Genomic DNA, 19,101 nt, shown 5'->3' with positions numbered 1-19,101 from the left:
TATAAGCTTTCCATTGAAAAACAACAATCTGATGTTGAGGCTTAGATCTTTATAATAAGTGTATATTAGGGCTGTGTTGAAAAAATCGATTCACCAATTCTAAATCGATTTTCATTTTAATTTCTAAAGATCGATCCGTAACTCAGAGGATCGATTTTAGGCCTACATTTTCCCCGTGAATTTTTGTTTGCCGCGTCATTGAATTCACGCATGCGCGCGAGGTGGAAGGACATTAAAACAACGAACATGGCAGCTTTGAAAACTCCAGAAACGCAAAAAGCTGCGATCTGGCACCATTCCGGACAATAAAGAGAACGAGCTTGACAAAAGCAAAGCAATTTGCAAAGCCTGCCAAATGGAGGTGAAGTATTGTGGAAATACTACTAATCTCAGGAATGATGCGACATCATCAAGACATCATATCCAAGCACCTGTCCGCGCGGTCGTCGGTTCAGAGTCTCGGCACACACTCTCCGATGGTGAATTTTACGTCACACCTACCTAGCGGTCCATAGCGGACTCGCGGACGCAGAAAGTAAGAGGCTTTAAGATGCAGTCTGTAAGACGAGCACTGGAGCATGACTTTACGCGTGATTGACTTGAATCGAGTATAGAAAATAGAGCTTAAAGGGGTCATGAAATGAGAAACCAAATTTGCCTTGATCTTTTGGAATATAAGAGGTCTTTGTACCATTAAAACGTCCTGCAAGTTTCATAGCTTAAGACGTCCTCCCCATTATAAACGAGCCATTTATTTAATCAAGCTCTAAATACAGCTCGTTCTGGATCCATGGTAAGAAGTGACGTCACGGTGCGAAGTGACGTTCCAACCATTTGCATATGACCGCCTCCAGCACCAGACAACTACGCTCATTTCGGATCGTTGTCGAGCCGCGCGCCTCACAAGTGTTCAGTCGACGGACAGCGAGTGGGTCTGTGTACAGGAAAATTACAATGCCATGCAGATGTGCTGTTCCTGGCTGTGGACAAACAACATCTTTGAATACGCTGCCGAAAGATCCTGACGTCAGGGAAAATGTAGAATTGTCATTTAAGGGTATTAACAATATTACTTTTAATCACTGGCTAATATAAACACATTTGTATAAGAGAATCTTGAAAATATGTCGCCTTTCTAGTAGGATTAAAAATGTTGCCTCATCAATGCTGCATCTTCAAATATGGCCTGTGCATGCATTTTTGTCCTTGGTACACCCCATCATTTCATTGAAATTAGGTAAATAATGTTAAACTGTTAGCATATTAAGCTATAGAATAATTATGCAACAATAATCCGTTTTCAAGTGTCTCGGGTTACAATTTTTTTATTAATTCAAAATAGTTTCACTTTCCATGTGGACACGGGCTGATCCAGTGTTCGTTGTTGTGGTGATGGTTCATTTTCCTCTGATTCCTCATCTGATTCCGGCTCAAACATATAAGGTTTTATCATCGCAAGAGCCATCGCTTCGAATGCATCACCCGCTACTAAACAGTTACGCTCAATCCGCAAATGTTCTGTCAAATGTCGTTAGCCAATCATAACAGTGGGCGTTAACACTGAACTCTTAAAGGGGAAACAACCCAAAACAGACTGTTTGAATCAAAGGATGAGAAACAGGGTGGGAAAATGTCATAATTCACTACATTTTAAAAGTTTTTTTTTTTTTTTACTATAGTAATACTATAATTGCACCTTGGGGACCATAATGATAAAATAAAAAAACCCATGTCATGACCCCTTTAAGATCTTTGCCTGAACCCGACGGGACCCGATCGGACTTCATTTACATCATTTTACCAACGCTTGTTTGGTAAATGAGCTGTCATATAATGTGTTTTGATTAGCGCGAGTAAGATGCTGAGTAGTTGAAATGGAGGCTTGCCTCTGACGATTACATTTTGGTAGCACCGGCAGCAACTAAAGCAAAGTCTGAGGTTTGGAAAAGTTTTGACCCTGTTTAAAATGAGAAACCTCGAATAATGAGCCAGAGGGTTATATTGCTGGACGCACCATCAGTGAGTACAGGAACGCGCTGAAGCCATCTACAGTGGATTCAATCATTTTCCTAAAAAAAAACCACGTAGGCTTTACCAAATCTTGGTGAGTAAATGTTTTTCAGATAATAACTAAATATTAATTGAATCTTAAATGCATAATAGACAGAGTAGGCTATGCTTATGTTGGCATTAATATTTTATTATGTCAGCTGCTATGGCGAAGCAAATCCGACAGAGCCTTTATCTTAATTTCGTTATTGCCAAATACCCATCTTAATTTAGAATTTATCTTAATTAAATTTTTTACGAAAAATTTGTTTTTATTGGTGCGTTGGCCTATTTATATGCTAAATGAGCCTATACTTAGGGCTATTTATAGAGTGCTGAGATATTATGATGTTACAGAGGACTTATTTTATTTCTTTGTTCAAACCAAATGGCCTATTACGTTACGTTGTATAAATTGTTAAAACATGTATAAATGACTCATTCCTGACAAAAGGCAAAAGAACTGCATGCGTGCATTTGAATAATGTCGGTTTTAAATGGGTTCGAGCTTTTAAAAAGCTGTCAATCAAAATTTACTTGTCGGGCTCGGGTCCTGTCGGGCTTAACTTTTAAGGCCCGATTACAGCTCTAATAGAAAATCAAATCGAAAATCGAATCGAGAATCGAAATCGAATCGATTTGAGGGCTTGTAAATAATAGAAATCGAATCGATCTGGAACATCTGAATCGATACCCAGCCCTAGTGTAAATTATATTTATAGTGTATATTTATTTAAGTTCTGATAACTTATACTGTCATATGCTCAAAGGGGGTCTCACCCAGGGTGTAATTAAATGTAGAACAACCACTGCCAATAAGGGGGAAAAAAACTGTTAATTTTAATGCACAATCAATTATCCACCCCTAAACATGATCTAAAATCATGACATGAAACGCTTTGTGCCAAAGTTTAATAGCTATAAAGATTTGTTTAAATCATGATAATGTGGAAACCAAATTCAGATTTTGGAGTAGTTTTAAAATATTTGTGCTTTAAAGCTTTGAAGGTGGGGAAACTCATTCATCATGTCTCCATGTTCCTTTCAACAGTTTTTTTTCTTTGCCTCAATATCTGCCACTAATATGAGGAGACTCATCTGCAGGCCAGCTACATCACCTGTCAGCTAAATTATTCATGGGATCTGTTAAAGTGCTCTTTTGAAGGGGCTTGTCGAGAGGCAGAGAGAAGTCAAAATGCCCTAATTAGAATTCAGTTGAACCAGCACTGAGAAACAAGGTGAACTTGATTGAAAATGTGTATATGAAATTTTCACATGAAAGTGCACAGTAAGAAAAGCACAATGATATGGTTAGAAAATGCGATGTAGTTTTAGTTCTGTAAAGTGGATTATCCTATGTAAACCATCACATGAATGTGTATGTGTGAGTATGTAATTGTGAGTCATATTTCAGTTCATGACTGTACCGGGCCATGTGAGAAGCCTTGAATCCAGATTCATCCTTTACTCTGTCTGTAAACACCAGTTTCATGATGTAACTCAAAACGGCACACAGCATGGCAAGCACCATGCTATATTTAAAACAATAGATCTTTAGCACCCTTGTTCTCTCTTATAATGGGTTATATGAGGAGCAGTATGCATATCTGTATGCTTAGCTGTTAAGGTCATATTCATAAGCTTCAATGACATGGCAGTATTTATTTATTTATTATGAATTCATTTATACAAAAATACATTATAATGCAATTCATAAAATGCTATTTTTTCAGGGGCATTAGGCAGTTAGAAATGTCAGGGTGATACAACCGTCCTGATATATTGAAGGAAAAAAATCTTTATTAAAAGAAATTAAAAACTCATTCAATAGTTTTTATTATTTCTTTAAGGTTATATAACACAGCCTCTCTTTTTAAAGACTAATAAGAACTTCAGATCATTTGACCTAATGACAAGTATGTATATATATATATATATATATATATATATATATATATATATATATATATGTGTGTGTGTGTGTGTGTGTGTGTGTGTGTGTGTGTGTTTTGATTTTTGCAAATATTATTGCAATATTCTCATCACTTTTTTTTTATCAACTGTGACATAAATCTGTGTGTTTTTTATATTTTATGCCAAATTCCGATCATTTCCATGATCGATCGTTGTTTAAATTAACGATCAATTAATCGATTAATCGTTAAACCTTAATGCTGGAAAATTTTAAAACACAATTGCAATGTTTTCAACTGACATTATGGGATTTAAAATAAAATTATCCCAAACATAACTGGCATGCGTGTGGCTATGCTTCGCAGCAAAACACACTAATATATATATATTAGTGGTGGACCGTTATCGGTGTTAACGTCCAGCGTTAATGTGAGACTCTTATCAGGTGCTAAAAAAATATCGCCTTTAATCTATTCTCAAAGTTGGGATGGGAGCTGGGTCTATACTAGGTGAGCTATGATGACTTCTTTCACCTTGATATTTTAGCGGGGATGTATACCTAACCGAATCTGTATGGGGGCGAGAATGAGTCTTTAAACCTGTGTGTATGCCTACTGTGAAATTACCACATCAAACGTGATGTGCTAACATGGATGCAGCTGAAGCCGCTGGGTTTGCTCCAGGGAATTTTTTTTAAAGAAGCTTCCCAATAGAAACCTCGACAAGACTCACGCCTGTTTCTCACATACTCCGACTGCAGTGCGTATGCAGTCCGTGTGCGTTTCGTACATGGTGCAGAAGCAGCACGGACTCATACTCATTGTGCTTTCACACAGGACGCGTTTGCAGTCCGCAACTCAGTACGTGAACGACTGCTGCACTGCTGCAGACGCAAGACTCCTGGAACGCACGGACCGCAACCACGTGAACACTGGAATCCGTTAACATGGATCCGTAAAAAAATATGAAACGCATATGCACTGCAGACGGATTATGTGTGGAACAGGCGTTAAGGTTGTTTGCACCTTGTGCAATGTGGACTTAGTTTATAGCTTTCTTAAGCAGTTTGTGATGCATTTTGGAAACAGGAGATGAGCCCCTGGTCTAATGCACCACCTGGCTTGAGAAACCCGTTCTCAAAGACTTAACGTTACTTTTAGTCATTATTTTATTTGGGTAGCACACATATTCTGAATGCCTTCGGCAGAATTCAAATGAGCCATTTAAATCTAGATTAATTTCAAGATCACTTGAATTAATTTATGCCCACCATATATATATATCCACATAAGAAATCCCAATTTAACCCCTGTATATATGTGTGTGTGTGTGTGTGTGTATAAATTAGGATTCATTCAAGGTTTAAATGTAAAAAGTAAAAGTCTTATTATTATTTCATTTGATGGTAACACCACATACATTTTTTTTTGAGGAAAACATTTTTACTTAATAAAGATTAAAGTTTCTAAAAATATGAAAGTGTATGCAAAGTGTAACTTTCTAAAAATTTGGCAAGTGTGGTGAAAAAGTCGGCCTTATGTGCTGATCCGTTTGCAATCAAGTTCAAATTTTCAACTGTAATTTTCATCTCTTTAGGAACAGGAGTAAAATCCTCCATATCCCAGAATCCCTCTCCCATTGATATGATTGCATGTATTTGTGAATCCTTTGCTCCTCCAGTGCTGTAATTGCAGTAATGGGTTTGCAGTGAGCTTGTGCGAGAGACGAGCGCAGTGCTGGCACCGATGTTTCCAGATGAATAACTGGGTCAGTTTAAAGACGATGCCTCTTATCGTCTCAGTTCATCAGGAGTGCTCAAATGCACAGCCACAGTAAAAACTCAGTTCAGAAACATATTACTGTTTTGTGGTTTTATTTTGTGGTTTTATTCTGTGAATTCATCCATTCAAATGGCCTTCTCTCAAAACAAGTGATTTTTCTATTATTTATAGTACATTTCTTGTTTCATGTGTGGAGATCTTTAGTGTTAATGTCACACACCTGCTGTAAGGACTCTGGATGAGGTCAGTGTGAACACACCCACAGAATAAGCACACTGTGCCCTCTTGTGGAAGACGACAACTACGAAGTCAAATGGGAGACATCCAATATCAAAACTGCATTAACATGCTCCACCAGCATCTGAAGCAGCTGATTTTCTAATCAAAAGCAGCTCTTCTGAATGATGTTGGAGTGTCTAGTATCTCTTGCAGTGGAGGAGGAGTGATGCTTTCCATGGTCTCTGCTTATCTTGAGCCGCACAGCTCCTTTTCCTCCAGCTGCTACTCACTGGAACTCGCTATCACCCAGACAAAGAGCTCCAATTAAAAATGCATCAAGGTGTTTTCTCACTAGACAATGTGGGATATCAATCCAAATGCAGGCTGCGTGAAAATAATCAGCCTCTGGTCATCAATAATGGATGCAGTGATTCGGCTTCTACGAGAGGTTTTGTATTTGCTTTGACAGGATGATGTTAAACTAAGCCAACTGCTTTATGAACTTCAAAAGAAAGCCTGTGTAAAGCAGTATGAGTATCGTTGGTGGTCACAGAGACAGAATGGCTCACCCACTGCTTTAGGTCCATGTTCAATCTGTATCAGAGCTCAAGACTATATCCTGTTAACAAATGTTATAGCTCCTTACAGGGACCTGGAGGTTTTTTTTTTTTTTTTTTTAAGATTAGTAAATTATATTTATAGTACAGACCAAAAGTTTGCACACACCTTCTCATTCAAAGATTTTCTTTATTTTCATGACAATGTCACACTGAAGGAATCAAGGGCTATTTGACCAAGAAGGAGAGTGATGGGATGCTGCGCCAGATTATTTATTCACATTAAGTAGTGCTGATGTTTTATGTATTTAGTTTGTACCTCTATGAATTCAATACAAACTCATTCATTCATTTATTCATTCATAATTTTATTTCAGTTTTATTTTTGGGGTTTTGTAGTATGGTATGGCCTAGCATGGTTTGGTTTAGTGTTTTATTCATCAGAGAATCCTGATTTTATATATATATAAATATATATATATATATATATATATATCAAATATATATATATATATATATATATATATATATATATATATATATATATATATATATATATATATATATATATATGTGGGTGGTGTTGGAGACCCGGGTTCGAATCCACTGTAAGGCACCAATGTGTCCCTGAGCAAGACACTTAACCCCTAGTTGCTCCAGAGGCGTGCGACCTCTGACATAAATAGCAATTGTAAGTTGCTTTGGATAAAAGTGTCAGCTAAATGAGTAAATGTAAATGTAAATATATATATATATATATATATATATATATATATATATATATATATATATATATATATATATATATATATATATAAAATCAATTTTATATATGCATTTTGCATATTTTGAAAATGCATTCGATTTAGAAAATATCTGATTTTGTACATCCGTAATAGTAAAATCTAAAGCCCTATTCGGACAGGACTAGTTTTTTTTACAGTTACATAATGGTTTAATTACATTTAATAAAAAAAAAAAAAAAAAAAGGAAAACAAGTTAATCTAAAGGAACCACACATTAACATGGTTTTGCTATACTAGCCATTTAGTATTTATTGTTTAATAATACTAAGGCAATCATTCTGAATGAATGCAATGCACGCATACAGAGCGCGTAATCTCTGTGATGCCCAGATGGACAAATCAGACCCTCCCACCTCTGTAATAAACACGGAGATGTTAGTCCCGTCCGAATTGGTACATGAAAATCACAGACGTCAGGTGGTAAGAATCGAAACTCAAACGTAGTTTAGAAAACTAGTCCCGTCCGAATAGTGCTTAAGACACAAAACTGTGCACTACACAGCATCCATACAAAAAAAACTACTAATATTAATTTCTGTCTTCACGTGTAAGGATGGCATTTAATAAATTATGTAATGTTTTAATAAAAATTTGTCATTAATATCATATCCTTTTGCAAACTTATTTCTTAACTATATTTAGCCATGTTGTCCATTGAAATTAATACTAAATAACAGGAAAGATTTAGGGTTACCTTTTTTGTACAAGTTTTGGATTTCACTTTTGGGAGCTAAAGTCATAGCCATTATGTAATGAGAGCTAAGTTAAGAACAAAAAAAAAGAAATATTATTGTTTTTGATATGGGAAAAACTATAATGAATGGCATTAGTTATATGAACATCACACGGAACATGATCCGTGTTTGGCCAAATTATATTGTGCAAAAGCACACAATGAATTATTGTGCCTAATAATACTGAAAAAAAGCTAATTGCTCGAGCAGATCTATTCTGTGTGTAGAATTACTTCTCAGATAGACCCCTGCCTTTGACCTGGTGAGGTGAGCCAGTATAGTTCTCCACTGTTGGATACACAAACAGCCTGTCTGGCAGCTGCAGTTTCCAGTCTTTAATGTTTGAGATGTCCACTTTCCGGCCAATAGCCCTTTCAACCTTAAGGGTCAAGAAACTCCAATCACCTTATACCACACAAAAAGAGTCTTTTCCATTCACCTCGAAACTCAACCTAGGCCAGTGACAGGACTTGTTCCATTTCCAGGTTTAGAGTGCCTAGAGTGTTCTTTCACATGCTTTTCAGGACAGGTTTGATCATTAGTGCTTTATTTAAACGGTAAGACTGTTTATTGGTAATGTAGTCAGTAAAATTGCTAGCCTGATTTTAGAAAACCGTTGCCATCTTAAAAATAATGACTCATTATTGATAAAAAATATATTTTTTTTATCAGCCAATTTCATGAAGTGCTCTCATTGTGAAGATGTAAACAGGAGCAATGTTATGCTGTTGGTTTTGTGCAGTGATATAGTGAATGTTTCAAGTCATATCTGTCATATTTTATCACTCTTGGCATACTCTATTGACTAGTCAGAAACCAGAACAGAAACTATTCATTTTATAATAAGATTTTAGCTACATTCAGTGAAGCAGTACATTTTTATATTGTTCATGCTTATTGTGAACACTTCTGTTCATTATTGTCAGTATGGAAGCTGGTAGACTATAGTGTGGATTAGGGATCTGAAACAAGAAGTTGTTTGAGAAGCGACCTCATTTAGTAGACTCAATAAGAAACAGCGGTATAAATCTCATCATATTGCATTTTTTGCTCCTCTTTTTGCTGTGCGGGGATTTTAAAACTAATATGGTAGTCTGCCAAAAATCTGCTTACTGGAAAAGACAGGCAAGGGTGCTTCACATCTCTGCTCTTTAATCACAAGTGTTGTGCGTTTGCATTTTCTTTAGTCTGCAGTTCAAATGCTGTATATCAGACATGAGTATGTGTGTCGTAGCCCATTTTCCCAGTTTGAAGTCATTTTGTAAACGACGAAGAACACAAGACTGCTATTCGAATAAACTAAAAGCTCTTATATATACTATAGTATTCGTAATGTTCATAGTTGGTAGCATCGCAAATTCTTTTGTAGATACGTCACCACAAGTTCAAGTGAGCTACAAGACGTTTTATTAGATGTTATAGTGGGACTGAGAGGAGATTATAGGGAAAAGAGGGGAATAATGGAACTGGGACACATTGCACATTTTCTCCTGGGTTATTATTATTATTATTATTTTTCATGTATCCCTCTTGCCCGCCGATTTGGAAAACTGTTTGATTGACACTGGTCAGCACACTTGCTGGGTGTATATGCATGTGTACTACTTCACCTCGCACCATAACATAGCAGCCATTCGATAGCAGTTGTCTCACTTTCACCTGATGTGGGGATAGTGTGTATCTCACATGCAGCGTCCCAGAAAAGATCAAATGATTTGACCTCAGGAGCTTTGTGCTCCACGCACCCCTCTCCTGTGCTCTACTGAGTCGTGACTACTAGTGCAGGGGCTTCCCATTATTCAGTATCAACTGTAATTGCTAGCTTGTGTTTTTCACAGACATATACACACGGTTTCAAGTAAAAGCATATACAGCTGTTTAAGGAGTATGTAATAATGAGGATTAGGAGTCTGTTAATAATAAGAAATGTTTGAGCAACCAATATCATTTCTGAAGGATCATTGCTTCACAGGCATGTTTGATTGTTCACCCACAATGTCCATAAACAGTGATTGGATTGACAGCCCACTAGGTTTGGAAACACAGTCTGATTTGGTGAGATCACTTACAGCTTTATAACATTTCCTGTTTATTATGTCTCATCTGCACATGTAGCATGGGTGGAAATGAGTTGTGCTCATTGTTGAACAGCTCCAGGATTAAACTGTTCTCTGTAAGTGGTACTGTTCTCAGTGGACCTTAACTAATGATATCCTTTCCCCTTTCTCTCCCCCCCTTCAGGTGGTGTTGGTCTTTGCACTCAGCATCGGAGCTCTGGGAATATACTTCATAGATTCTTCGGAGTGAGTACTATTCTGATTCAACAACTCTGGTCTGAATTATTTCTTCTCACATGAGTCAAAAGCCTTAAACACTGATGTTAAATAATGAGATCTTTGAAACAAGTAATTTCCTTTGCCTCATTTCACTATAAAGACACTTTCTATAAATGGCACAAAATAGAGATAATTATATTAGGGATAATAGGGTCAAAATTGTAAAAATGACAAGAAATGTGAAATCTTGTATTTCGTAGTTATGTTAAGTTTGAAATTTATTCTTATTGTTAAAATGTGCTACTTTTAAGACCATTTAAAATCCATTTTGTGATTGTTTCTTTCTAGCAGTAAATATTTAATGAACATAAGAGTGTAAAATAATATTTATAAAAGTCGTAATAATAAAACCCTATGCCAAAGGGTAAAAATAAATGCAGATATCTCTCAGTAGGAGCATGTTAAATTGGGAATAACATTGGTTTGTAAACTTAAATTTCCCAAACATTAAAGAATTTGTTTGATTTTGTTTATTTAATTGAATTATTACAATAATTTTGATATCCAGGTTGAAGGTTAAGCTTGAAGAATGCATTAAATACAAAAATCTGTCTTAACATTGGTAAACACGCAGGTCAGATTTCTGTACAGTGCATAAACCTCAAATAGTTTATCAATAGGAGTACAAGGCACAGATGATAGCAGGGCAATCTACAGTGTTAAGGTACTATTTTCCCATATAGATAATAATACCATATTAATGAACCCTACATTCAGTGGTACTGTTAAGGGTACCATTATATAGGGCCTAATTCAAGGTTTTGTTCTGTAATGTTGGACTTTAAAGACGGGATTATTTTGTCAATGAAAGCCAAGCAGGCAGTTTCCATGGTTACATTAGCAGAGCATCTCTGCCGGGTGATCCCTAGAGAAAGGTGTGCTGTTAGCTGTTGCCCAGGCAACCAGGTATCACAGTTTTCGAGTTTGTCTGAGGTACAGATTGCTGTGTTGGCATTGCGCAGCATATAAAAAGCCAACACAGACAGTTTAAAGCTAAGCGCCCAAATGAGCATGTGTACGGTTTCATATAGAGTCTTACAGTCTGTGTGTGTGCATGCTGGGGTAAAGCCAGGCATGATGGGAGATTTGAATCCCTATAATGCTGGGATCAGGATGGTAAAGGAAGCGGAGGGAGGGGTGAGCTGCTGTGTCCATGGATCATTCAGAAAAAAACCCTGATCTGGCTCCTCATTTACAATACATGTTTTCATATTACAGCTTAGAGTCAGTGCATATGTGAGACAGACGATAAACAGATTTAGATGAGCTCAGTCAAGTTTTTCCTGCAGGATGCTGTTTTTAATTTGATTCCATAGATTTTTGCAAACCCTCAGAATTTTGTTGGACTTTATTGTTTGCTACATACGTGAAAGTGAAAAGTGAATTTCGAGACATTTGCTGAGTATGGTAACCCATACTCTGAACTGGTGCTCTGCATTTAACCCTGTTAATACCCAAATATAGAAAAACATTTCCAAAAATAGTTTTTGTCCTCCCAGATATTGTTTTAGGAGGCCTATGATGTAGAAATTAAACATGTTTCTACTTTTTACATTTTAGTACGTTTTTAGGGAAATGTTGTAATATTGCAACGTTGGCCCTAGTTAGGAGCAGAATTTCTGTATTTGTACTCACTTTATCTGAACGGATATATAAACTAGTGCATTTAAGCATCCATTTGCAGGGTTGATGGCTTACTTAGCCCCATAACAGTATATATCATGAGTAATAATCACACAACAATCATATTTTATTATGAATAAGCATTTATTAATAAAAATGTATGTATTTATAAAACTTTTTCTTCTATCACTTTCAATGTGGTTTGAATGAAGTCTGTGTTTACTTGCAGTGATAGTCCCGAAGACAGTTCTTTTCATCTGAGAAGCACAGGCGAACATTGCACTTGCTACACAGTGTGGTTGTGTATCCATTATTGCAGTGTCTGCAGCGTCCCATTCAAGTACACACACCCACCGTGAACACACACCAGGAGCAGTGGCCAGCTATTTTTTTCAGCGCTCGGTTAGCAACTGGGGGTTCAGTGCCTTGCTCAAAGGCACTTCAGTCTTGGGTATTGAGGGTAGAAGAGAGCGCTGTTCATTCACTCCACCCACCTACAACTCCTGCCGGCACTGAGACTCAGACCTGCAGGTTACAAGTCCAATTCTTTTAACCATTAAGCCACAGCTGCCCCCTAATAAATAGTAAAAAAAAATTATTTGTTTTATTTAAAATAATAAAAATAATAATAATAATTTTTATAATGATATCATGGGTTTTACCATAAATAAATAATCTAACAATAATATTGCAGCCAAAATACTAGGATCTTCACATTACAGAGACAAAATCGTTGGTGTGTGAACACAGCTTAAAAGGTTATCCCTCTTTGATGGATATTGATTTGCTGGTTGGTTCACTCGACTAATTTGTTACTTTCAGATAAGTCAACTGGCTCTGTCTGAGCTGTTCTGAGCTGTATATTTGTTCATGGAAATCATAGAAAGTGTGTTGAATTAATGATATATGAAATAGTGGTCAACCGAAATGTGTTTGCCGATGCCAATTTCTTGGAAACCAGGGGAGCCGTACAGTGCATCTAAACTAATGGTTATCAAAAAATTTTGACTAAGGTCCTTTTCGTTCTGACACCATTTGTCTTTCATATTTCTTATTACTGCTATAATTATGACAAAGCTGTTTGTTTAGTTTTATATAAACTAACTAGAAAACAGACAGCAATGGTTGACAATTAAAAACAGAATGATAATATGAGAATTAATTGAATTAAAGGAGTAGTTCACTTCCAGAATACAAATTTGCTGATAATTTACTCACCCCCATGTCATCCAAGATATTCATGTCTTTAAAGTTTCTGAGAAAGGCAGGCCAGGATTTTTCTCCATATAGTGGACATGACGGCCAACGGGTTGGAAATCCAAATTGCAGTTTCAGTGCAGCTTTAAAGGGCTTTACACAATCCCAACCGAGGAATGAGGTTCTTATCTAGCGAAATGATCTGCCATTTTCTAAAAATAAAAACATATAAATTATATACTTTTTTAACCACGAAATCTTGCACTAGCCCTGCAATGCGCATCCACAACTTCAAACATCGTACAATGTAATCGTGCTGGAAAAGTCACTTGTGGTTAGTTCTTTATCCATGTGCTTTGTTCCAAGGTAGGGTAGGGACAAAACCTTCATTTATTTTCGACTGAAGAAAGAAAGACTGGAACATCCTGGGAGGCATGGAGGCAAGTAAATTATCAGAAAATTTTCAGTCTAAAATTTTAATTCATTTCGACTCCTTTAATAATATATTTGTATATTTTTAAATCATCCTGTGGCCCCTAGTTTAGGACCACTGCTCTATATTGTTTGGGTGAATCGGTGGCTCTTCTGCAAACAGACTGACACCTTAGTCTAAGCTGACCTGTCACATCTATTGTCTGAGGTCTCAGTCTGGGGATTTTTGCAGACAAACCATGTCCTGAATTCACTAGCATTGCAGTGTGGGTGGATTTCAGATAACAGAGCTTAAACGAGTGATCTGGATCTGTTTTTGGACTGGACTTGTTGTCAGATTGGACATTGCTCTAAACATTTCTGTAGGGAGGCTGAACAGTGCTAGATGTGAATGATAGCCATATAAACACTTTAGTTCACTGTACTTAAAATCAGACAGTGCTGTGACACCATAACTCATGAGTGACCAGCTGAATGATAGAAGTACTTACCTGGAAGGATGTTTTTCTGATGTAGATCATGGGTTATCAGGCTTTTTTAGGACCTCTAGGTGGATATAGATATGGAGCATGAAAGGCTTGTTGCTGATTTTTGAGGTATAGTGTCACATAATAATAAATTTACATACCTCAGATCCATTAAAATATACACAGTACCGTTCAAAGGTTTGTGACTGGTAAAATCTATCATGCTTCTATGATTACCATACAATCTTGTTGTATTACAATATTAATGATATAAAAAAATATGTTTTAATATATTTTAAAATGTAACAATTCCTGTGATGGCAAAACTGAACATATATAACAGTATAAATGTAATTATTTTCTTTATCAACTTAGACTGCAGAATTTTAGGAATGAAGACTAGAGCTATGCGATTAATTGAAATCGCATCGCAATCGCGATTTGAGACATTGCGGTTTGCTAATCACAAAGCCTGCGATTTGGACGTGATATTACTGTTCCAACTGCGTACCCAACTGCATAAACGCCCACCATTTAAAAAAAAAAAAAAAAGCGTGATTATGGCTTCTACAGGGTCAGATCAATAGTTAATCAAATTAATACTAAAGAAAAAGGTATGTAATATGAGATTACTCAGGCTTCAAAATGACACACCAAACAAAAAAGGTAACTTTAATTTGCGAAAGCTGTCTCACAACATAAATCAAGAACTCCCTTATCGGTTCTGCTTTCAGTAGGCCTACTGGAGAATAAAAGATAGATTCTTAGATGGTTTTATGAGTAAATGAACGTTACTTTGCACATTTTATCTCTCCAACCTATTCTAATTTTAAAGAAGTTTATAATACATGTTCGCTATTCCCAATTCAGAAGATCGCACACACAGCCTGCATCTCTGACACAGTGTCTACACCGGACGTGACTATCTACACAGAATGCGACAAAGCGACCGTTGAAAATCATGAAAGTGAAAGTGACGTGACATACAGCCAAGTATGGTGACCCTTACTCTGAATTTTTGCTCTGCATTTAACCCATCCAGAGTGCACACAGGTGTGTTCATTTGAAATGTGTGTCAATACGTCATAAATGGAATGCAGCAGCAGGTTACTGTTGGCGTTGTGCTGCATCCAGTGTAGACAGTATCAATGATTGTGAGTTCTTTATCTGCTCACATCCGGTGTAGACACGGTGTGAATGCTTCTCATAATTTCTCCTCTCTGCTGCATCTCATGGAGGAGCTGTTTACACTTGCCGCACACACGCAGCCTGTCTTTTAATGCTTGGTTATAGGCTAGTCAAGCCTGCATATTGGCTCCGCACTGCACGTCTCCACGAGCGCATCTGGCAATATGGATGAGGCTTGATGCACGCGTACAAACAAGTGTAAATTCAGTGCTTTGATAATTCCCCTTGAATATAATGAAACATTCAGCACATTTTCCACTTATTCTTAAAATCCCAAATACTTAATAAATCAGCCTATGTAATACTTTAATAATTGACTAAAGAAATAGTTTTTTATTTACACAAAATAATTTTTTACACAAAGTAAATTCTGTAAAAGTAGTAATACTATTATAAAATTCCCTGCTAAAAAAACAAACAATATAACCCCTCCCAAAACACATTATAAAATTGTGTGGATTTAAGGCTATAATGGGAATTATATTGGCTTTAATGTTAACTATAAGGTGTCTACTGGTATTTGATGGATTCTATTGGTGGGATGTAATCTGGCAGGTGGGAAACAATAGAACAATCTCTAAATCTTTATCCTCTAATCTTTATCTCTGGTTGATTTTAAGGGGATTTTTGAGATAGGGATGGGGGATAAATGAAAACTTGTATTTGTAAAACTGTATAACTGCCTTCAGTGCAACACGAAAAATATTTTTTTTGACAAATGTCCATACAATGAAATTCTTGTCCACACAATGAAAGTCCAGTGTTGACCCTGCTGTTGCTGTCCTCACCAGAGAGAGATGTGTGTTCTCAGCCTCGCGAGCTTCTCATATGACCTGCCCTTCCCGCGTGACTCCAGCGTTAATGGTCTCGATAATGGATCATCCGCTTACGACTCATTTACGCTGCTAATTATCACAACTGTTCAAGAATGTCTGGAACAAACCACATGTCTTTCTCTTGATTTGGCTTCTCACACATGTAAACCAGGAACAGCTGCACAATGAATGCATCTCTCAAATAGACAACGTAATCGTCCGTTGAAAAAGCCATCAGTAGACCTCTAAAGTGGGACATTTTGAGTGATTCTGAGCTGATGTTTACTCCCTAAGATAACTCAAAATTTGATGAAGGGTGAAAGCAGCAATTGCAGACAGAGGAGTGGGGGGGGGGGGGGGTCTTTTCTCATCGCCTCAGTGAGCATGTCTGGCTTTTAGGGGGCCACTTCACTCAACACTGTGGATGCACAGCTCACTCTAGTGGCCACCCTCCCCTGAGTTTCTCTGGATAATCCTCCTTTTGTGTAAGGAGTCACTTTTCAGGACCCTTTCTTTTGCGTCGAACTGATCCGCAGTTGAGGAGTGAAAAGCCTCTTCATTCAAGACATGGAGTGTTTTGTTGCATGACTGTGTTGTAAGAAGACCATTGTAATGAACCTACTGTATAACACAATGTCTGTGCCTGTTGCCCTTGCATTATAAATAGAGTTTGCTACGACAAACTTCACTTTTACTATTGCTCGTTCACCCTTTTTTTTTTTTTTTTGCGAAAACTTTAGATGAAAAACCAGCTTTCTTACACTGCATAGACAGCAGCATAACTACGTGGTAGTGCAAGGCCCAGAAAGGTAGTAAGAACATTGTTAAAATCCACGTCCATGTGACATCAGTGGTTCATTTGTAATGTTATGAATCTACAAGAATACTTTTTTTGTGCATAAAGAGAACAAATATAGTGATTTTATTCAACAATTTCAGTCTTCGACACGACGCATACATGTAGGCTGCTGACACAGGAGCTGCCATTCTGCACGGCACCTTGTTTACAAGCAGAGGAAGACACACACTGTACATAAAACAGTCCCCATAAACATGTCTGAAGATTTTGACAGAGGGGATAACTTTCAATTTTTTTGCGGACGGCCGAAGTATACTTTGGCCTTTACTTTATTTGAACCAGAATATACAGACAATGAACCAAGATTGATGGATGTTCTACGTCAAAACGCCGGCTCCTGCGTCAGCAGCCCCACGCTCTTGTGTCGCGATACTCTCGTGAATGTGTGACGAAGACGGAAGAGAACACAGTCATTACTTATTTATTTTTTTGCACACAAAAAGTAATCCTGTAAAAATACAAATGAGCCACTGATGTCACATGGCCTATTTTAACAATGTCCTTACTACCTTTCTTGAATGTGTCAGTCTATGAATGCTGAATGCTGTCTATGACGAGTCAAAGAACTCTCGGATTTGATCAAAACTATCTTAATTTGTGTTCTGAAGATGAACAAAGGTCTTATAGTTTTGGAACGACATGAGGGTGAGCAATTAATGACAGAATTTCCTTTTTTTGGTAAACTGTCCATTGAAACATAAGCACAAATCTGTTTGTGTTTCAAAATCTAATGATGCCTAAAATCATATAACTTATTGGCCAGAGATGTGCTTATGCTTTAAACTTAGCATTGTGTGCCACAAATATTATTGGACCTATGCACAGCTCCTAGCATCTTAGCAAATGTCTACAGCATCAACACTATAAAAACCACCTAACAGCACTGTGTCAACCTCCCAAAGCATTCTAGAATCCACCTAGCAATGGGCTAACATACACTTTCAAGACCTTAGGAACCAATTAATGTTCTTGCACTCATAGTCAAGTCACCTTTATTAATATCATCATGAAGGTGAGTTTTGCAAGGAGATGGATCATTCTTGCTCTATTTTAGTACATTTACACGAAGAACAAGTGAAAATGCATCATATATTAGTGCTGTGTTATAGTTTTGTTAAAAACTTCTTAACGTTGTAGTTTCATTGTCATATTTTTAATGGGAACAGTCTGTACTTTTCCCCCTAGACCATAGAGTCTTTTTTTAGGGCTGAACAATGAAGCAAGAAATATGTAGGGCAACAACAGGGGAAGCTCTCCTTCAAGGGATGCCTTCTTTTTGTGTCCCACTTATGACATTTTGGGTGATCAGCGCTCTAGCAGTTATATATTGCAATGCCAGAGCCTAATAGTACTGAATGCTCAATCCCAGCACTGATAAAGGTGCAAAGAGACATGGTTTAATGAATTATGAATGCAGTGAGGGACGAAAGATGACTCTCTTTTGAAGCTGGTTAGATGAATAGATCCTTCTGCATACAGCTTTTAGGCTGATCTGTATTAACCTGGAAAGGCTTTAGTACACTATGCTGTGAAAGGGCAGGGAAATACATAGCCCATTCACTGAGAAGCCACAGAAATAAACATCTTGGCACTGCATTGCAGGGATGAATAATCCACCCTGTTTAATTCTAGTGCACCGTCCCTACGCTTTGAAAATCTCCCACACACCAGCAGCCTGTTCTTTAGAGAGAGAGGAGGAGGAGAGAGAGAGAGACATTGGCAGGTCATGTTCTCAAAGACTGATGCATGCCTGTGTCTGATATTCAGTGTCAGGATTCAATGCAATATACACCTCTAATAATGCATCGTAGCAGCTGATGAAATATTGACACATTTTAATATCAAGCTTTACCTGTGATGGCTTAGTTTGATATCTTTTAAGATTTATCAACTTAAGATCTCTCAGATTTCTGAAAAGTGGGTTAAATGTAAAATATTCACACTCTAACTCTGATTCTGTGGCATTATAATATTAAAGGGGGGGTGAAATGCTCGTTTTCACTCAATATCCTGTTAATCTTGAGTTCCTATAGAGTAGTACTGCATCCTTCATAACTCCAAAAAGTCTTTATTGTTATTATATTTATAAGAGAAAGATAGTCTGTACCGATTTTTCCCGGAAAA

At 37.1% G+C, this 19,101-nt stretch overlaps 1 protein-coding gene across 16 annotated transcripts in view; it reads left to right on the top strand.

Moving 5' to 3' along the window:
- The window catches only part of LOC127970003 (calcium-activated potassium channel subunit alpha-1), a 200,111-nt gene that overhangs the window by 88,679 nt on the left and 92,331 nt on the right, over positions 1-19,101 (top strand). For all 16 annotated transcript variants that reach the window (XM_052572184.1, XM_052572168.1, XM_052572183.1 and 13 more), the window contains exon 3: positions 10,302-10,363. In XM_052572184.1, the coding sequence (XP_052428144.1) occupies positions 10,302-10,363 (62 nt within the window). The remainder of the gene's footprint in view (positions 1-10,301; positions 10,364-19,101) is intronic.

The sequence above is a fragment of the Carassius gibelio genome, chromosome B13 (assembly GCF_023724105.1).
Source record: "Carassius gibelio isolate Cgi1373 ecotype wild population from Czech Republic chromosome B13, carGib1.2-hapl.c, whole genome shotgun sequence".
In the NCBI taxonomy this organism is placed as follows: domain Eukaryota; kingdom Metazoa; phylum Chordata; class Actinopteri; order Cypriniformes; family Cyprinidae; genus Carassius; species Carassius gibelio.
Note: the sequence above shows the minus strand (reverse complement) of the source record. Positions and strands in the feature narration are given on the sequence as shown.